At 38.1% G+C, this 22,577-nt stretch overlaps 1 protein-coding gene across 7 annotated transcripts in view; it reads right to left on the reverse strand.

Moving 5' to 3' along the window:
• LOC127453925 (phosphatidylinositol-binding clathrin assembly protein-like) overlaps window positions 1–22,577 on the reverse strand; it is a 73,329-nt gene that overhangs the window by 20,960 nt on the left and 29,792 nt on the right. For 6 of the 7 annotated variants that reach the window (XM_051720734.1, XM_051720781.1, XM_051720771.1 and 3 more), the window contains 8 exons: window positions 19,372–19,447; window positions 19,175–19,277; window positions 18,856–18,949; window positions 18,617–18,728; window positions 14,588–14,694; window positions 10,103–10,144; window positions 7,327–7,412; window positions 2,759–2,882 (listed from right to left, as the gene is read on the reverse strand). In XM_051720734.1, coding sequence (XP_051576694.1) covers window positions 2,759–2,882; window positions 7,327–7,412; window positions 10,103–10,144; window positions 14,588–14,694; window positions 18,617–18,728; window positions 18,856–18,949; window positions 19,175–19,277; window positions 19,372–19,447 — 744 coding nt within the window. The remainder of the gene's footprint in view (window positions 1–2,758; window positions 2,883–7,326; window positions 7,413–10,102; window positions 10,145–14,587; window positions 14,695–18,616; window positions 18,729–18,855; window positions 18,950–19,174; window positions 19,278–19,371; window positions 19,448–22,577) is intronic. The other variant, XM_051720762.1, reaches the window with a different exon arrangement.

Raw genomic sequence — 22,577 nt, forward strand, 5'->3', positions numbered from 1 at the left:
CAGCCACGCAGACAGCTGAAGTGCCAGTGTGCCTCAGACCTGCTGCCTTTGTGTGCGTGTGTTGTGGCTATATAAGAGATCCTCTCTAAAGAGCCTTCCAGGTCACATTTCCCTTAAGAGAGTGTAGACTAGCTCAGAACCATCACACTACTGAGAAAGCTTAAAATAATTATATATACACCCACACACACACACACTTATATAAACCAATAAAAGTTGTGAAATCATCAACATGTCAGACCAGTTCAATCCAAGCAAGCCACTACAGCAAACCAACTTGACATTTGTCCAACTAAAATCAAACACGCTCAACACAGACAATCAACCCACATTCAAACTTGCATGGTGCAATTTCACAGGCGAAGGTGTGGCCAGATGAGAAGTGAAGATGAAACTTGCATGTACTATGTACAAAGGACAAAGCAACTTGATATGTGTCAACGATGCGAATTCGTGTGTCAAAGTTCAGCAAACTTGGACCCCATGCAAAATTTGTATTTCTAAGTCCATCAGGCGAAATTCCTGATCGGATGGCACAGAGAATCATTACATTACAGTTTAGCATTAAAGCACAATATTGTAGAGTTTTAAATATTATTTATGCCTAAAAGTTTCTAAAGAGAGAGGAAGCAAGTTGCAAAATGGCTGTGTAGCCATTACTAAGTTTTGCATTTCAAAATGCCCTTTGAAACGTTGAGAAACAGAGAAAGGAATAGAGAAAGTGATGAAAAAAGAAACAGAGAAAGTGATGGCTCCATCAAACTCTGTGTATGCCCTTCCAGGAGAGCAGAGAACACAATAACCCACAAAGAAACACCAGTTCAATTTCATGCAAGCTAATCCGAACATGGGCTGTGTAAATACTTTGATGTTGAACTTTGATTTTGCTCTGAATGTTTGAACTATTAAGATATTGAGCCACATTGCATCTGGGGATACATTCCGGACCACTGATTTTCCTGTCAATCAGATTGTTTGTATGTGTGCGCGTGTGTGTTTTTGTCCCACAAGGTATGACAGTACCTCTCGATGGGGACAAAGGAGTTTGATAAACCTTGCTGGCCACTTGCTGCTGGAGGCTAATCATTGAAGGTACAAGGGTGTATAGAGCAAATACACACACCATTTGTGTGTGTAGGACAAGGTGTTCCCAGAACAGCAGTTTCAAAGCTGCCAATCCTCCAGTCAAAATGTGACTTTATATTCTTTGTATACCTGAGATCAGTGCTGCCACTTCAGGTATAATCCTTAACAAAATGTTGACATTTTTATATTTTGAAGAAAATGTAAATGGTTGCTGCCATGAAGGTGTCCTTAGTGGCTTTTAACAGATTGCTATGCAGGTGCTAAGGAATTTAATATGGTAAAGTGGGTGATTGCTTACAGGCCCAATTAAAAAAAATAAAGGCAACGCCCAAGTCTCTATGGCCCCGTTTCCACCTGGTATTACGATGCGTCTCGGGTGATCCAATCACATGTGGTCAGGTGAGGCACATGGCTGTTTACACTTGTCACATAAATGCGTCTCCTTTGACCACTTCTGCTCGGCTTTGAAGGGGAGAGTCTCTGTTTCATGACGACATACATCAATCACTATGCCAGTGTGTAACTGCATGGTAATAAATCGCAACAAAATCAGTAAATACAAAGAAAGCGCAAAACAAATGGTGCGTTGTTTCTCCCAGATGCGGTTGAAATTTAATCTAAGCACAAACGCATCATGTCAAGCAGAATCATCTGTTATTTTAGTGGATTACCTGTATTAAAGGAGCTTCAGTTGTTCGTGCTTCTCGTCTGTTTTGACATCAGACACAATAAAGAAGATCCGTGGGGGCCTGGGTAGCTCAGAGAGTATTGAGTGACTCCAGCCAGGTCTAAGCAAACAAATTGGCCCGGTTGCTAGGGAGGGTGGAGTCACATGGGGTAACCTCCTTGTGAGTGGTGAGTTGTGCGTGGATGCTGCGGAGAATAGCGTGAAGTCTCCACACGCGCTACATCTCCGCGGTAACACGCTCGAGCCACGTGATAAGATGCGCAGACTGACGGTTTCAGATGCAGAGGCAACTGAGATTCGTACTCCGCCACCCGGATTGAGGCGAGTCACTACGCCACCACGAGGACTTAGAGTGCATTGGGAATTGGGCATTCCAAATTGGGGAGAAAAGGGGAGAATTTTTATTTTTTTTTTAATAAAGATGATCCATGAAACTCTCATGATTGTGTATGAATCCGCTTTTTAAAATGTTTCGATCGGACGGTTATTTCTTTTTAAAGCAGCTCTTAACCGGCAAAGTTTAAACTCTCATTTTAGCTAAGTGGTTGATTGACAGGTGAGGGGTGGCGCTTCACTGCTGCCATGACGCATACAGGACGGATTAGCATTTACACCTCAAATGCAATGTAATTAGATGTTTTAGACCCCGTTTAGACCTGTGTTTAGGGCTGACCACATGTGAACAGATCACCCGAAACATATCTTAATACCAGGTGGAATCGGGGTCATAGATTTTCTGGTTCCTATATATGGCTTGGATCCCCCTTTAAATGTTATGGAATGATTTATGGAGCAAGTCCCTAACCCTAAAGTATGCACAATAATATCAGTGTGCTGTAATCACCACTAACAATGGAACTAAGGCACAGAATTAAGGCACTTCCCATCTACACTTCAAGTCAAATATAAGCTTTATAAAGTTTTTAAAAAAAAACACATTTCACCAGATGAGAAATGTAGAAGAATTGTAGAATCATTTCCCACCTTGAGAGCCTGCAGACGAGCTTGCTCCTCCTCTAGGGCCTGTTGTTTCTCCTTCTCATCCATCCTGCTGAAGGACATCCCAGTGTTGGACAAGGATGACACAGCATTGGACAGAGTATTAGCTCTGCAGACACAAACACAGATACACATAGATCTGAGATTAGGGCCTCTACGAGCTTTTAGGATTACAGGTCAGGAGTGACATTTGCTATATATGATAGCATCAAATTGAGATTTCTGGTACTCTTCTATTCCATTACTGCAGTTATAAGGGAATATATCACATATAAATTGTATTTAATTTTTTAATGTTTTGAAATAACAGTTTGATGTATTATTCCCCATTCCAATGGTTTAAAAAAAAAAAATAATAATAATAATTAATCAATAGTCTGGTATTTATGTCACAACCATCATGTTATATTTTGTCAACAACACTCATTGCAAATGTGAAAAATCTGGAGTAGGTTTATAAGGTAAATGTGTACCATTTAAGACCACCTTTGATCCAAATAAGACAAATACAGTTTTTAAATGTAAAATCTTCACATTTTATTAAATAAACTTTTTAAATATGAATTAATTTAATTGATCAGACTAACTAAAATGCTGCTCAAACTGGAAAAATATGGATTAGATTTAGTATCTGACATTTTTCAGCATCAATTCAATAACTAAACATAACTTGTCAGTTTAAACTTTAATCTGAATATTTGTTTAATCATAACACTGTTTCTCTAAAATGTTCTAATATCTTACGTTAAATAAGAATTCAATCTCTCTGTCAATCTCTTTCCTTTGGCTGAGTGTCTATTTGATCTTCTCTTTCACCCTTTTTCTAACGGCTTTCCTATCAACATATTTCTTCGCCAGTGCAGCAAGCTTGTGAGACTTCCCTTATTTTTAGGCCTTACAATCCCTATAATATTTTTTCCAGTGTGCCCATTTTGTCCCCATAATTAAACTAATGTAAGGTAAAGCCCATGAATTAAAATGAAGTGTTAAGAGCACAATGAATTCAGTTAATATTTTATACAAGGTTAAATGGGTTCTTCACTAAGTTGGCTTATTAGGAACAAAAGGCGTGAATGGCGCTATTTCTTATAAGACCATGTGACAAAGTTACATTCATGGACTATAATTACAGAAAGAGCATTAAATTTTTTTGGCTCCGAAAGCTTCTTAAATATTTTCATTTAATATGGTTAATCAAGATTTTTTATTCATTTTGGTTGCTCTAATGCAGCGCTACTCAACACGCGACCCACTGGCCGAATGCGGCCCTCGTGCCATCTTATGCAGCCAGCGTTATATTTTTATCATTAAAAATATATTTATCAATAGCTTATTAAATGTGCATGAATTATGAGGTGCCCATTTTCGAGAGTATTTATGGTAGCTCTCTGTATTGCTGAAGCACAGCTTCCCTCAGTTAGAGATGGAAATAAACTGCAAAAGAATGTAAGGAATGAAATAAACAAAGAATATCTGAGCATAGCTGATGTTTCATGAGAGCAGTTGTCCGCAGTGTGTTCATAAAAAAAGCATGTGCGTGCACACACGTAATAGCTCAATAGAGATTTATGCTCGTCATAAGTCATAACAGGAAAAATTATTCTGCATTAATGATCTGCATTTCTGGGGCCTGGGTAGCTCAGTGGTAAAATACGCTGGCTACCACCCCTGGAGTTCGCAAGTTCGCTGGTTCGAATCCCAGGGCGTGCTGAGTGACTCCAGCCAGGTCTCCTAAGCAACCAAATTGGCCGGTTGCTAGGGAGGGTAGAGTCACATGGGGTAACCACCTCGTGGTCGCTATAATGTGGTTTGTTGTCGGTGGGGCGCATGGTGAATTGAGCGTGGTTGCCGCGGTGGATGGCGTGAAGCCTCCACACACGCTATGTCTCCGTGGCAACGCACTCAACAAGCCGCGTGATAAGATGCGCGGGCTGACTGTCTCAGACGCGGAGGCAACTGAGATTTGTCCTCTGCCACCTGGACTGAGGTGAATCACTATGCGACCACGAGGACTTACAGCGCATTGGGAATTGGGCATTCCAAATTGGGAGAAAAAAGGGGAAAAATCCATAAAAAAAAAAAAAAAAATGATCTGCATTTCTTCACCGCAAAATGCTAAAGAGGGTGAACAAATCTTTATGACTTATCACTGGAGCAGTTTTGGAATTAACATATCTCTTTTGTTTAGGAACATATCTCAGTTAAGTGTGATGTTGAACACTCATGGAGTTTAAGTTGACAGTGTCTTTGATAGTGACAACAGAACTGATATATCTTTTTTTTTTATTGCAATGAATGTGGTAGAAAGTGGCTTTGAAAAATTAAAACCAAATCATGAGAAAATTGAACTGTTACACCCCTAATTTATAGGCATATATATATAGCCTTGTATTATATATAATAATTACTATAAAAAATTAAGAGAGGCTCCACGGATCCAGCTTTGCAGCCCCTGAGCTTTCCAAAGTTGAGTGCCCTGCTCTAATGCATCTGTCTTTGTAATCATCATTCAGGCAGTGTCCTACGCTAGCTTTTAAATAGCAAAATAAATAAATCACGCCAGGTTGCATTTGATTTATCAGTCTCTTAATTTTAAAATTATTTTCAATACTCAGCCAGTTTCCTCATTGCATTCTATAAAAATAGTGTCTTTGTAGGGCTTCTCAAACATCAATTTGATGCAACTTCTAAAGTGACTGCTAAAAAGCAGTAACACATTATCTAACAAAGAATTCATGAACTAAAAAATAAATCTGCTCCAAATAAAAAGTAAAATGACAGTAAATGTGCACACTGTGTGAAAATGTTCTCTAATTCACTGTCCTTTTTTAAGTGGGATTACAGGTTATTGGGTTTTTGAGGGTCTCTTCCATAGGGCAAGAGAATCAGTGCCCATTGAGTATTCAGAAATTTGGCCCTTTCTGATGTATGACACTGTGAACCACACTGGAATGTGGAGGTTAGCCAATCATAACAGAGGTCACTTACATATAAAGGTCTTAAAGGTACAGTAACAAGAACAGCCAGCTTAATTCTAAGGGTCAGAGTGACAGTCAAACGTTATCTTATAGTGGTACACTATAAGTTTTCATAGTTTTATGAAACAATGTCTAAATACTAGGGCTGTCAATCGATTAAAATTTGTAATTATTTGCAATTAATCGCATATATCAATATTTACTGAGAAAGGCCCCCCAAATAAAGAATGTATTATATCATAATTCAAATAATTAAATATACTGTAAATAATATAATTAAAATAAATGACATCATACACATATTCTGATAGCAGACAAGTTAAGCATTTCTACAATACAAAAAGTGGCTTAGTCAAAATATTGTTTGTTATAATTGCACTAATTAACATGTTACATTGACAGCCTTACTAAATATCTGGAATGTCATATCAATATATATGTATAATTGATCGGCACGTCATTTTATCTATATATTTTTGAGGCACTGATATAAAAAAATTAGCCAAAATTTAAATTAGAAGCCTAATTTGTGTGCTTTCCAACTCACTAAGTTAGACTTCTGTTTATGTAGTCTGGCGTAATAGCGTTGGAAGACCACAAGAGCATTATAAAATGTACTGTTGCATGTAGGAAAGGCACAGGTAACACACACACTGTATTTTAGAGCTCCTTGACACACACAGGATGAGCTGATGCAGTGCAGCAGACGGCAGTCCAAAATTACGAAGGTTTTTTTGTACTTCAAGTATTAACAAAGTGACGTTGATGAGTTTGCAGGTTAGTGTATGAAACCGGTGTAACTGCACAAACTGAACGATTAGAAATGGAAACGTTTATCATGAAATTTCTCTGTATGTAGCCTTGACTAGGTCTTTCATTCAAGTGGTCAAACCACACAAAGACATACTTATAACAGAAAATACATTATGTAAGCTTTATGAAAGATACATTTATACAATGCATCACCCAGCAATGGCTAGAGTAAATAATCTTTGTCCTTTGATAATGATTTGGGTCGAATTTAATGAAAAACTATGCAAATTGCTCTCCTTGGCACTGCAGAAATTTGACGCTTGGCGGTGTGTGCATAACTTTGTAGAAAATAATTAAGAATTTTAGAACGTCATCTGCGACCCTCTTGCGCTCCTTGGCACTGCAGCAATTTGACTCTTAGCGTTGGCGGTGTGTGCATAACTTTGTAGAAAATAATTGTTAAGAATTTTAGAACGTCGTCTGCAAGATGTGGCTGGTGTGTGAACCACTAAAATTTATCCTGTCGCTAACACTTTACCAAAGCTGTGTTGAGAAATATGCTTGAAAAGACTATTGTGCAATGAGCAACCCAATTTATATCTGAAAAGAATTTCGGTATATACCGATAATCATCTGGAAAATCTTCTGATTATCGATGCGTGAAAAAGGCATCGATCCCAAGCCTACTAAATACATAACTTGAATGTGTCGCTTTGAATAAAAACATTTGCCAAATGCATAAATGTAAGAGTATAATTAATTTTACCCCATGGCTGATTACCGTGTGATGCCGGATTGTTAGTTACCGGTAGGGTTTAATACCTGCTGTCGGCAGAGAGCTCCTTGGTCTTCTTTCCCTCCAGAGAGGCCAGGTGCTGCTCGAGAGCCTCTAGGAGACTGCTGGGAGCCTGAAGGAGAGAGAAGAGTCAGGAACTCAACATGAACCTACAAAGGTTATACAAAAAAAAAAAAAAAAAAAAAACTTCACACACACAAAATTTCTTACAGACACACATCCACTAAAGTCATCCAAGTCTCAGCAAATAATACCAAGTACATGCTTTAAGCTTAAAATAGTGAAGAGTCATACAAGCAAAGGCAAAAAAAACAAGCACAGAAGTAAATCAAGTAGGAAGAGAAAAAAATTCAAAAGATAATTAACATGCACACTTAAAGATCTGAACCTCAGTCACAACAGCATAAACAGACCTTTGAGGTCAAGGAGATATCCATCATGAAACACTGGCTTTACACTGGCTTTTAGCAACTAGAACCTTTGGGTTACTATTAAAATATGTTTTTCTGTCCATTCAGTTACTAAACCATCCTCTTTTAGTCCTTTATACTGATCTAGGATTTGTTTCCTTTAAAAATTATTATCCTAACAACTATACGAGGAAGCATTACACTAGTCCCAGATCAGCAAACAGAACATGTGTCTGTAAATATTAACACAAGCTTAGAACTCATGGTGGGCAACAGGACCAGGTTCTTTGTGTCAAGTTTCCAGAATAGATAGCTCATGTTTAAACTGCACTTATAGACTAAGTAAAAGGTAAGCTCTCTGTCTGAGCCCTGCCAGTGCTAGACAGCATGCCTGGATCTGATCTAGGCTGGATTTTTCTCCACATTGCTGAGATAGCAGTTTGGGTCTAAACTGTTGATACCACAGAAAAAGGAAGCAAACAAGGAGAGAGAAAAAAATAAAAATAGAAATGCAGTAGTCTACAATTAAAAAAGAAAGGAAAATTAACGTTTCTACTAAGAAAATGCATCATTCTCACAGAAGAGAGATAAAAAGAAAGATGAAAGTGTAACAGCTTTTAATTTGTTACTTTACTGTCTGATTTGATTTCCTCAGAGAGGAGACGGCAAGAACAGTCTTTTGATTAAATGACTACATTATAGATGCGTGTGCTAGCTACACTGAGGACAAAGTGAGGTTACATGAATACTTCACTACAATCAGAGACAGGACAGAGTAAAAAAAAAAAAACCTCGTTCTGTGCACAAGAGCTCTACATTCTCCTACTTTGATGGCCAGGAGGTTTGCAAGCATGAGGCTGTCATGCAACACAGGAGATTTTCTTTTGTGCTGATCTGAGCCAACAATCTGATCAAATTATAAAAAAAGACAACTCCATGAAGAGTCTCGAATCAGCAGAAAAGGCCATGTACAGCCATGCCTGCAGCGAGTGACTGGCAGCAAGCCACAGTTTGGGGCACATTCAATAAGTTAGACTTGTTTAAAAAGGATGAATCTACTGATGCAGTCAATTTCAAAATAGGGTTGGGTGATATAGCTAAAAATGAAAAAAACTTTATATTTTAAACCTTTTCAAAATATACAATATCCACATTGTTTTACACAGTGTTTCTCAAATTAACAGATGGAGGAATGAAATCATTTACATTAATATGCACAAATGTAACACTATATAGTAATAAATAGCAACATGTATCTACAGATATTTGCATTAAAAACATTGTATCCCAAGTAAAATGCCATGCAATGACTTCTGTGAACCATGAGTAATAACCCAATCAAATTGTTGAACAGATAAATTGAAACGGACAGTTGAAAATAACTTATTCTGATAAATTAATCAAACTTCCCAACTCTATCATTATTTTAATGAGTTTTAAATCATTTAACATTATTAAAATATTTCTGTCTTGGCACTCTCGTACTCACAAGCTGTGCAACAAGGAGTGTGTGTAAAACTGGACTACTGGCACGGTCTGTAGTAAATACTATGGCTAAATTAAAAGCGCATAAAAATCATTGCGATATTCACAATGATGGTTAATTTTACATCGCCAAGAAAATAATATTTAATGTATATTTAATATATCACCCAGCCCTATACAAACTTTGTGGTAGCACAGGTTATGTGAAATACAAGCAGTGCATTTAACCCACCACCTACAATGTAAGCTCCTCTAGTCGTCTGAAACAAACAATAATCAACCTGTTACTGAAGGGAGCAACCTCTCATTCAATATTGTCTGTAAAATCTAATTTTGCAGTGTCAACACACTCAAATATGAACACTCTGTACATACAGTTGAGAACTTGTGTCTAGAGCAGCTCTACAAAGCCACGATAATCACAAAACACATTTTTCAGGGAACTATTAGAGACAGCATTGTTTAATCTCTTCTGTTAAGTTCTTAAAGTCTTGAAGCTATTAATGTTTGGGTGAATCTGACGAAAACTGCCTAAACATTTCCAAGTCATATTTTAATGATGAATTTAATTTATTTTGGGATGAACTTTCCCTTTAATAGTCCTAAAAATAAGCCTCATTTTCTTGAAAAATATAATTTCTTAGTTCTTTCTTTTGAAAAAGATATGACCCAGTCAATTCTTCGTGGGATGAATCCATTCAGTCTGACTTTTTAAACCAAACACTGGCAACAGGAAGTCCAGTTAAACAGTGAGCACAAGTACAAAAACAGCAAGTCAGACAAGAGAGAGGACGAGGACAGGTGGAACACAGAGAGAAAGGGAGTGACATTGCATGATGGACAACATATAGCAGAGTCATGAGGAAGAGGAGCAAAAACAGAAAGTGGAGATGAAATGTACACTGACCTGAGTGAGATCTGGGATGTCACCCTGATCAATCCCAACTTGCTGTGTCATAAACAAAACAAAAAGGTAAACAAACAAACAAATGAGGGAGAGGAGGAATAAGAAAAAGAACAAACATAACAAAGGATCATTACCTCATGCAGTGACCGTAAAATGAAAAGATAAAAAAATAACACAAATAACAGAGGCGTGGCATGCTGTGAGCCACGAAGGTTCAATAGAGACAGATGCAGACATTGATAATGTCTCAGACGACTGGCTATGGAGTGTGGTGTTGTTAAAAGAATAGTTCACCCAAAGAAGAAAATTGTGTCATCATTACTCATCCTCATGATGTTCCAAACCGTATAACTTACTTCCATCCACGGAACATAAAAGATGTTAGGCAGAATGACCCTTAGTCACCATTCACTGTCATTGTATGCAAGGTAGTAAAGCTTTATTTATATAGCATCTTTTAAAACAGTGTTTACAAAGTGCTTTACAGATGTTAACAGACATAGAAAAAGGACAATTAAAATAAAATAAAAGTTACATGAAGTTGAAGTCAGACGTTTACATACACTAAGGTTGAAGTCATTCAAACTCATTTTTAACCACTCCACAGATATCAGCAAACTATAGTTTTGGCAAGTCGTTTAGGACATCTACTTTGTGCATGACGTGTTATTTTTCCAATAATTCTTTACAGACAGATTGTTTCACTTTTAATTGATTATATCACAATTCCAGTGGATCAGAAGTTTACATACACAAAGTTAACTGTGCCTTTAAGCAGCTTGGAAAATTCCAGAATATTATGTCAAGCCTTTAGACAATTAGCCGATTAGCTTCTGATAGGAGGTGTACAGAACTGGAGGTGTCCCTGTGGATGTATTTTAAGGCCTACCTTCAAACTCAGTGCCTCTTTGCTTGACATCATGGGAAAATAAATAGAAATCAGCCAAAACCTCAGCAAAAAAAAAATAAAAAATTGTGGACCTCCACAAGTCTGGTTCATCCTTGGGAGCAATTTCCAAACACCTGAAGGTACCACGTTTATCTGTACAAACAACAGTACGCAAGTATAAACACCATGGGACCACGCAGCCATCAAACCGCTCAGGAAGGAGACGCTTTCTGTCTCCTAGAGATTAAAAGAACCTTGTGAAGATGCTGGAGGAAACAGGTAGACAAGTATCTATATCCACAGTAAAAAGAGTCCTATATCTACATAACTTGAAAGGCTGCTTAGCAAGGAACAAGCCAATGCTCCAACACAGCTATAAAAATGCCAGACTATAGTTTGCAAGTGCACATGGGGACAAAGATCTTACTTTTTGGTGAAATGTCCTCTGGTCTGATGAAACAAATATTGAACTGTTTGGCCATAATAACCATTGTTATGTTTGGAAGAAAAAAGGTGAGGCTTGCAAGCCGAAGAACACCATCTCAACCATGAAGCATGGGGGTGGCAGCATCATGTTGTGGGGGTGCTTTGCTGCAGGAGGGACTGGTGCACTTCACAAAATAGATGGAATCATGAGGAAGGAAAATGATGTGGATATATTGAAGCAACATCTCAAGACATCAGCCAGGAAGTTAAAGCTTGGTCACAAATGGGTCTTCCAAATGGACAATGACCCCAAGCATACCTCCAAAGTTGTGGCAAAATGACTTAAGGACAACAAAGTCAAGGTATTGGAGTGGCCATCACAAAGCCCTGACCTCAATCCAATAGAAAATTTCGGGGCAGAACTGAAAAAGCATGTGCGAGCAAGAAGGCCTACAAACTTGACTCAGTTACACCAGTTCTGTCTGGACGAATGGGCCAAAATTCCAGCAACTTATTGTGAGAAGCTTGTGGAAGGCTACCCAAAACGTTTGACCCATGTTAAACAATTTAAAGGCAATGCTACCAAATACTAACAAAGTGTATGTAAACTTCTGACCCACTGGGAATGTGACGAAAGAAATAAAAGCTGAAATAAATCATTCTCTCTACTATTATTCTGACATTTCACATTCTCAAAATAAAGTAGTGATCCTAACTACCTAAGACAGGGAATGTTTTCTACAATTAAATGTCAGGAATTGTGAAAAACGGAGTTCAAATGTATTTGGCTAAGGTGTTTGTAAACTTCTGACTTCAACAGTAATTAAAAGAAAAGAAAAAAAAAAAATCAAGAAGAGAGAATAGTTATAAAAGCAATTAAAGAAAATTCGATTTTCTAATTGGAAAATAGTATGGAAAAAAAAAAAGATACAATGCAAGTGATAGATGACCGAGACTTACACCCTGCCTAATATCTCCTTTTTTGTTTTACAGAAGAAAAGGGTGTCTCACAGGTTTGGAACAACATGAGGGTGAGTAATTTCGGGTGAACTATCCTCTAACATTCAAAAACAATTTAACATTTAACACAAAAAATTTTGACTTATAAACGAGACCCGGTGGGGATATAAAGGTCTTCTCTGAGACCTAATGTTCAAATCACAACATTAAAATAATTGATATATCAGAGGAAGGGTCAGTAGGGTAGATTACATGAGTGTGACGTGGAGGAGTGCATGCCACTTTGGAACCAGCATGGAGTGACAGGCAAATAAAACCAGACAGTCGACTGGCCGGGTGAGTGAGTGGAGAGGGGATTTGTCAGTACTGGATGGAGAAAGGAGGCAGCAGCATGGGAATTCATCAGTGCGAGAAAAAGATGGAGTGAGAGTCCTATTAGCTCTAAACAAAGATCTTCATCTTGGTTTACACAGGGTCAGGAAGGAGAGCTAGATCGAACTCTCTAAAATAGTGGGAACATTTGTTCTACACAAGATGATCAATGATGACCTCATGCGGTACAGACTCATACCCCTTTTCCACCAATTCTGCCCTGGTGCCGAAGCTGGTGCCCAATCTGGCATAATGTCCTCAACAAAGTAGGGTGAATACAGGAAAAGTGAAACTTTCTGTCATTAATTGTAAAAAGTATCCCACTTTACCCGTTTTCACCCCACAGTTTTCAAAACAACAACAACTCAAAATGCAAAACAAAACTAGATTGCACAAAACTAAAGTCACGTCCACACCAATATTTTCAATTCGAAAATGCATTTATTTCACCACGTTTTGGCTTTTCGTCCACACTGAGATGGTGTTTTTGTCCAGCGAAAACTGAGCTTTTCAAAAACGCTCACCCAAAGGGATAAATTTGAAAATGTCAAATTCACGTTTTAGTGTAGACAGGGAAAATAGAAAAATACGAAAAATATGACGCATTTGTTGTCGTATTTAATCCATACAAACGTTTCAGTGTGGACAAACAACTTTTGAAAACGGTTTAAAAATGGCAGTGTGGATGGAGAGCATTTTGAAAATGTGGATGTACATTTATGTGGATGTAGTCTAAATAGCTCCTGTTATTATCAACGAAGCGGACATCCATGCGCAAAGTATGATACCTCACGACGTGATGCGCAATGACGCAGGCCCACGCTTCTTACATTTTTTCCCGCAAGTGCAGTAAGGGGATTTAATTGTTTTCAGAAGTTTCAGTGTGGACAAGTCACTTTTGGAATCATTTAAAAATGGCAGTGTGGACGGAGAGCGTTTCGAAAACAAAAACGCTGTTTTCAAATTTATCTGGATTAATGTGGACGTAATCTAAATAGCTCCCGTTATAATCAACGAAGCAGACTTCAAGTACACAGTATGATACCTCATGATGTGATGTGCATTCAGTTGACAGAAAGCTACTTCAGTGACTCAATTTTTCCCATCTGTCTGAATTAAAAGGAATTCTCAAAAAATATTATGCTGTATGTGTGAACTAACTGATATGAATTGTATTGATTATATTTTTAAATAACTTGATTGTTACATCAAAGTCATAGCATACAGATGCTGAATTAAATTACATTGGATTTCAAAACTGGGAGTAAGACTGCAATACCCTTTGTTTGTTTGTAGGCAGGTTATGTAGTAACATAGTCAGTTACCTCATCATCCGGTAGTCAAATCAGAGGAAATGTGGGCCAAACTCAAAGAGAGGTTAGCATATCCCCCTGCCAAGCACCAGCTTTGGCACCAGCACCAGAAACAGTGGTTTCAATGAAAAAGGTGTATCAGTAGTGTTGTGGTTATCGAGACGAACTTGGAACATTTAGGGAAAAATATACAACAGAGGTCTTTTTAAACTTGAGTCCCTTTAAAATGGTAGAAGAGGCATGTGTACATGTTTATGGATACAGTCTATGACAATGCAATGTAGTGCCAAAACACTAGATACATGGCATTCATGCAGTGGATCTGAATGCCAGACCGCTGTGGGTTAGGGAAATATGAGAGAAAGATAGAGATGAGAGGGCTGGAAGGGTTGAGGGGCAGAAGGGAAACTTGAACAGCCTAATATCAGACCATTCTGGGCAAAACACCATCCACTGTGTGTGTGTGTGTGTGTGTGTGTGTGTGTGTGTGTGTGTGTGTGCGCACGCGCGCTCGCTCTTTGGTACCTCAGCCACTTTGAGGAACTCTGACAGCTTCGTCATCCTGTACAGAAACTTCTTGTAGATGTCCAAAGCATCTTTACACTGGTTTTTCTTCATATCAAAATATTTTTCTGAAAGGGGGGCAAAAAAGACAGAAAAGAGAAAGAGAGCAGAACGGTTAGCGGAGCGACTTGAACAGATAAAGACAGCAATTACCCATCAGAGGGCTGTCAAAACACATCTCGGATGCCTGCATAGGCAAGGGCATATAAACTGCTGTTGTAATGGCTTTAACAAAGATGGTTTGCACTCTAATGCATTTTCAGTCCTACAACCTAAATGGCATGTTAAAATATAAAAGTGATTTAATTGGTGCTCTTCTGGAAAATGACACAAACTGACTTAAGGACTGAATAATTAGAGCTCAAATAGCTCAGGGCAAAAGGCAGTGAGGGCTGAAGAAACCCATAGTTCTGCTGACAGCTCCATGCTGGATTTCATATTAATGTATCTGAAGTCAGAGAATCAGAACAGCAGGAGCTTTAGAGTCTGTCATGCTTCTGGTGCTTCTATCAAAGACTGAGAACAAGGGTCATATTGATGAAATGTTCGCTGGGTGGACTGCACTGGGCTTTACTCCCGCTACAGCGGAACATAAATCGCTTCATCTCTAAATGACAAAACTGATCACAGATAACATTTTTATCAAATTAATTACATGATATGACGATTAATTAATCTAATTAAGCACAATTAATCACATAAATAATTGCAAAAATATTTGATGAGAAAGCCACTCAAATAACAGTAATTCAATATATAATTAACCCTTAAACACATACCTCGGGTCTTTAGAGACCCGGGACCTCATTCCATCCCCGTACCTCATCCATTTTTTTTTTTGGGAGTTGTGCCCGCACCTCTTTAGTATTCCTCAATCGTCTCTTATAAATAGTGTAACACGCAAAAAATGCAAAAATTGCTAAAATAAATAAATAACAAAATTATAATGGTTTAAGCACCAAAAGTGTATAGGCTCTCAGTGTGGTATGCGTGTCATTTCTTTTTTTTTTTTTACTTCTATAAATGATATTTTTTTATAATTATTTCATATCTATTTAAGTTTACTATCACATGATATCATTTTAAATGTGTATTGCAAGAGAAATGAGTACTATATTGATACAAATAAATACTACATTTATATCACAACAATGGTGAATTATCACTATTTTATATGCGTATACACATACATAATATACAGGTACACATTATTTCTTAATCAAGGTGGCACTGTTGTTTCAGTGATTGACTTGATTTACATTTGACATTGCTATTTGACAAAGAAACATCAAAGTAAACTCATAGCAAGAACACCACAAGAAAAGTATGAAATGACTATTGTTATTTGGGTGTACTACTAAAATAATGTAAGTTGTACATTTATTCAGACTCAGCAAGTGCCTGAGAAAATACACACAACATACACATAAGCTACACATACATTACACATGTGTAGATTGTGTTGTGTAGCTCAAAATGTGTTTGAAAGCCAGCTGCATCTCATGAAAATTCAATGTGAAAATAATGAATCCTGTTCTTGATTTGTTCTGTTTGTTGCATTAAAATATATTTTGATGTTTTATTATATTTTATTGTTTTCTAATTGTCTTGAAAATGTTTTTAAAATTTGACACTATCTGGGCATTTTGTACATCCATTTTCGATAGATAAAATGCCGGATCTATAAATACCCAAATATGTTTGAGCGTTTGGGAAAATTACCATGCATTTAAACTAAGGCTGCAAATCGCTTAAAAAATTAATTAACTAATTAGTCGCACAGTTTAGTACACAGTCAATGAAGACAAACATTAAAATATAATAACTATATTTACTTTATATTTTCATTAAGTATGTTCATGTGAAAATGTTAATTTAAATAAGACATTTTTACAGGTATAAATCTTTTAAGTAAAGAACAGTTGAAGTCAGAAGTTTACATACACCTTAGCCAAATATATTTAAACTCAGTTTTTCACAATTCCTGACATTTAATCGTAGAAAACATGCCCTGTCTTAGGTCAGTTAGGATCACTACTTTATTTTAAAAATGTGAAATGTCAGAATAATAGTAGAGAGAATGATTTATTTCAGCTTTTATTTCTTTCATCACATTCCCAGTGGGTCAGAAGTTTACATACACTTTGTTAGTATTTGGTAGCATTGCCTTTAAATTGTTTAACTTGGGTCAAATAAGTTACTGGAATTTTGGCCCAATCCTCCAGACAGAACTGGTGTAACGGAGTCAAGTTTGTAGGCCTCTTTGCTTGCACATGCTTTTTCAGATCTGCCCACAAATTTTCTATCGGACTGAGGTCAGGGTTTTGTGATGGCCACTCCAATACCTTGACTTTGTTGTCCTTAAGCCATTTTGACACAACTTTGGAGGTATGCTTGGGGTCATTGTCCATTTGGAAGACCAATTTGTGACCGAGCTTTAACTTTCTGGCTGATGTCTTGAGAATTTGCTTCAATATATCCACATAATTTTCCTTCCTCATGATGCCATCTATTTTGTGAAATGCACCAGTCCCTCCCGCAGCGAAGCACCCCCACAACATGATGCTGCCACCCCCATGCTTCACGGTTGGGATGGTGTTCTTCGGCTGCAAGCCTTGCCCTTTTTCCTCCAAACATAACAATGGACATTATAGCCAAACAGTTACATTTTGTTTCATTAGACCAGAGGACATTTCTCCAAGAAGTAAGATCTTTGTCGCCTTGTGCACTTGCAAACTGTGGTCTGGCTTTTTTTATGCCGGTTTTGGAGCAGTGGCTTCTTCCTTGCTGAGCAGCCTTTCAGGTTATGTTGATATAAGACTTGTTTGACTGTGGATATAGATAATGGTCTACATGTTTCCTCCAGCATCTTCACAAGGTCCTTTGCTACTGTTCTGGGATTGATTTGCACTTTTCACACCAAACTACGTTCACCTCTAGGAGACAGAATTCATCTCCTTCCTGAGTGGCGTGATGGCTGCGTGGTCCCATGGTGTTTATACTTGCGTACTATTGTTTGTACAGATGAACATGGTACCTTTAGGCATTTGGAAATTGCTCCCAAGGATGAATCAGACTTGTGGAGGTCCACAATTTTTATTTTCTGAGGTCTTGGCTGATTTCTTTTAATTTTCCCATGATGTCAAGCAAAGAGGCACTGAGTTTAAAGGTAGGCCTTAAAATACATCCACAGATACACCTCCAATTGACTCCAATTAGCAAATTAGCCTTTCAGAAGCTAATTGGCAAATTTTTTAAAGGCTTGACATCATTTTCTGGAATATTCAAAGCTGCTTAAAGGCACAGTTAACTTTGTGTATGTAAACTTCTGACACACTGGAATTGTGATAGTCAATTTAAAGTGAAACAATCTGTCTGTAAACAACTGTTGGGAAAATAACTCGTGTCATGCACAAAGTAGATGCCCTAAACGTCTTGCCAAAACTATAGTCTGCTAATATCTGTGGAGTGGTTAAAAATGAGTTTTAATGACTTCAACCTAAGTGTATGTAAACTTCTGACTTCATCTGCATATGTATACATGCCATTAAACCAGTGGACATGCTGTAATTAAAAGTTTGGCAAAATCTTCTGCCGTTTTCCAGTGGACATTAATAATAGAATCAAATGGTTCAATTCATATCAAGTTTTATTGGCAAGATAAACTTGAGTATAAATTGCCAATGCCTTATTAGACACTATGCATATAGCTACAAACCAAATTTAATGCTTAAGTTTAATTTGCTGTTTAAAATCTGAAAACTATTATTTTCTCTGGCTGCCGTTCAGTCTATCGTACAGTTTCGCTTTGGACACTGGTTCAGATCACAGTGAGTGAGTATTTTCAGGTGATGCAAAGATATTTGTGCTAAAGAATTTTGCACAGAACGGTGCATATACTGTATATACAGAACAGTCCAGTTGAAGTAAGATTTAACCAGCATGTGAGTAGGACACACTCCAAAGTGAGAGGGGGTGGATTATTCTTACCGAGCAGGTTGATAACACCCTCATTATAGGCAGCAAACAGACGGATAGAGTCTTTGAAGAGCAGCATGAAGGCAGTGTTGATCACACCGTTAGTCAGCTCGTTAGGATTGGCCTACAGACACACACCCACGCATCCACAAGAGAGAGTATACATCATACCGAAAGACTTCGACTGAATTAACATCAGTGTTGTTCTTTTAAAGGGTGCACAGGTTCTCCATTACACACGAAATCAGTACCTGGAAGTCCAGCAGTGCATCCAGCTGGTTTTGAATGATAGGCAGCGTTTTGATTAGCTTCTCTGTGTTCATGGTGCGCATGACACCATCAATACTGCACAACAAACAGAAAAACAAACAATTAGAGTCTCACTACTTACAATCTTAATTAGTGTTAAAAAAAAAAAAATCAGCTACTTAATCAGCTTTTAAAAACAACTTAATTATTGAAGTAATGAGCTAGCCTGATTAGACTGTGTCCTGCTGAGACGATGAGTTTGAACACTGAATCTTTACCCTAGGCAGAAGTTATTACAGAGGCAGAACTGAGGTTACCCACCCTCTCTTCATCTTGGTGAAGTCCACGGCCACTAATCTATAGGAAAGGGCTTTCTCATTCAGATATCTGCTGTACCGTCTGATGAATGTGGACATATCATAGCCTGAGGGAGACAGATGGTGGTGGGGAGGGGTCATCATGGTATTTATTTATATAATGGTTTAGAGACTCAATATGTGCTCATGTTTCCTACATACCTTGCAATGCACCTTTATCAAGGAAATTGTTTAAATTGAAGAGGGTGTTTCTTGAGGCCAGATACTGAATGAAACGCTGTGGGTACAAAGAAAAGTGTAATTAAAGAACTGAGACCAAAGCTTTTTATGTATGAAGTTTTTTTTTTTTTTTTTTTAAGAAAATGTGAGTGGCGCTTGCTTGTGCAAAACTTGCCAACACAATGCTAGGATGCTGTGGGTGATTGTCAAGGAATTGCTCTGGGTTCTCTCGGTGCTAGCCAAGACATTGCTAAGTTGTTTATAGGGTGTTCTGGGCAGCTGCTTACTGGCCCATGTCAAAAGAGCCCCCAAGTCTCTATGATATATGGGTCCTTAGACATGGGTTGGGTCACTACTTCAAATGGGATTTTTTTTTTTGCCTCTTTCAGAAGTCCAGTTTCTAAGACAAAATAAAAAGCACACCTCTCCTCAACAAGCTGCACAATTTGAGGTATCATTCACGTCTGTAGCACTAATGCTGTTTAGTGAGTTGCATGCCAAAGATTAAGGGCGACCACACATTAGGGAAAGCTCAGACGGAGTGCTCGACAGATATGAATTTGTAAGATCTGTTTTGAGGGTGTGGAAAGATTTTCAGTTGAAAATCAAGCAGACATACAGATAATTGGATTTCACAAAAGCACAACAGTGTGAGAGTGCACTGCGCTAAAAGTTGAAACCTTGTTTGCTTGACAAAGCGTCACTTTAACAAACCCTTGAGTTTCCCCTATCCATCCTTCAAACACACCAACCCTAGTGTGTAAACAAACTAATACTTAGCCTTATGGTAAAGCCTTACCAAACCACTAACAACTATCCTGCCACTCTTATCCTGCAGATCTGTTAGTATAGAGCAGTGGTCACCAATTAGCGGACCGTGGACCAGGTCCGGACCCCAGTTTGGTTCCATCCGGACAGCGAGACATAATGACATCGGTTGTCCCATCTCACCGTTTCTACACTTCAAGTGATCAGTGCGACAAAACAACAAAGCCGTGTACAGTGCAAGTGCTCTGGCGTAGATAGAACTGATCTTTCAGCGCTGTATCCTCGAATATTTTTCTCTATTACAGAACACGCTTCATTTACACCCTCACACTCCGTGCGCGTTGCTAGACATGTGGCACCATGTGCAGAGTTGCAGACACGGTTATTTTAATGACAGTAGACCGTAGCGGAGAAATACAGTGAGCAACAATATAGATGGATACTGGCATCTTTCTTAAAATACACTGCTGAAAATGAAAATAATGCGAAGTGATTTAAACTTTATGTGTCTGAAATGAATACAACCGTTCAGCTAAACCAGGTTTGTGACAGGACAACGTGCTTCCAGAGCACCTTTAAAGTAAGGTTTTCCCCCTGTCTAAAATTAGCTTTATGAATCAACATGTTTCAAGCCTTTCATAAACTTAAACTTATTTTTGTGAAAATTAATCAAATATGTCATCATCTACATGGCAATGAAAACAACAAAAAATTTGATATTACTGGTAGCACAGTGGAGTTCTCATGAGAACTTTGCATTATTTAACAGTCTGACTATTTATGGGCCTACTTCATTTTAGCTAACAGTATTTTTAAGCTTCACTATTATGATGTTCTTGTTGTTGGTAGATTTTCACTTTAATGAAAATATAAATATGGTTCATTCAGACATTTACATTTTCAAAATTTTCTCTTGGGGGATACACCTCAACCCCCATACAGTATCTTTCCTTAGTCACAAGGCCTTGTGCCCCTTGGGTATCTAAAAATATTCAAACACAAATACTGGACTGTTGTCATTCAGCTTCAAAACCAGTTGATTTTATCTTTTAATTTTCATATCAAAGTGCACACGATTGATGAACTCATTGAAATATTTCAATCTTTTGGTAAAAGATAACCCAAACCCCAATACTTTGGCTTTGTCCTCATCCCTGCCCAGTTTTGAAGAAACTGTTAATTTCTACTACTGCTGCCAACCTGGAAATTTATAATAGCTATTTCAAGAACTGAGGATTCCTTACGTCATTTTATAGCTATACTGACTACTGACACCATTTAAGTTATTGTCCGAACCTTTGTTGGGAAGGAAATGTAGAGACCGGACCTCATGGAATTTTAATTGAATGCCCCTGGTATAGAGGATTGAGTTCATCCCTGACATCCGGAAACTTCCAACTGCTGAATCTGTGGTACACTCTGTGAAATCTAAAGGTGTATTTGCAAGACCAGACTGCTCTGAGCGCTCTTTGAACTGCCAAGCATGTCTATTGCTGCTCCTCTCCTCTGCCCAGCCCCGTCCCACCGGCTCTTGCAGCTATAGGCTGGGGCAAAAAGCCGAGAGGCACACAGCATTCTAAAGCCTGCTCTGAATGGACATGACGGGGACACGCATTTTTCCGTAATGCTCTCACGGGAGTTTGGGAATGCAGGAGATTCACGCTAAGATCTGACTCATTACAACCACTTTCATGCATGTTGCGGTCATGACGGTGCAAAAAGACAGTGAAAGAGGCTCTTATCGAATGCTTATCGTACCCTTAAATGGACCTCAAACCTCTTGACTGCTTGACTCCACTTTATCATAGGACAGCCAACACAAACACTCCGACACTGAAGAACAAGACCTGGTATGTCAAAAAAATTATTTAAAAAAAAATAATGGGAAAACTATATGACACAATGTGTTTCCCAAATATTTTACTTGTCAGTGCCATTTAGATGACTCTACAAAATTATCAGTCAAATTATTGAGTCTAAACTAGAAGGGAGTTGGAGCTGTGTAACCTTGATCTTATTTTGTACATTGGTGCACAAGAGGAAACAGTCAGCAGGAAAAAGTTTTTAGGTAATGGGATGCAGCCTGAGGCTTTTTTTTTCTTTTCTTTTTTTACCCCAGGGAGGACCAGCAAATAGAATTGGTGACAGGTCCTGCATTCAGGTAAAATGTGCTTGGCAAATAAAATAGTCCTAGCATGGGCTGTTTTCTGCCTGTGGCAAAAGTGTTCAAAGGTCAAGAGTCACTGAATCACAGATGGTTACTAAAAATGCATCTAAAGGAACAGGAGGCAAAAAATGCTGCAATCCTAGAGCTCTACAACAGCTTGGCAGAACAAGTGTGGTGGTTCACCCAAACACCAGGCCGACATCAGTTAAAGGAAGAGAGGCCAACAACCTCTTAGAGCCAAGTGGTTCCCAAA

Source organism: Myxocyprinus asiaticus, chromosome 2 (assembly GCF_019703515.2).
Source record: "Myxocyprinus asiaticus isolate MX2 ecotype Aquarium Trade chromosome 2, UBuf_Myxa_2, whole genome shotgun sequence".
NCBI lineage: Eukaryota > Metazoa > Chordata > Actinopteri > Cypriniformes > Catostomidae > Myxocyprinus > Myxocyprinus asiaticus.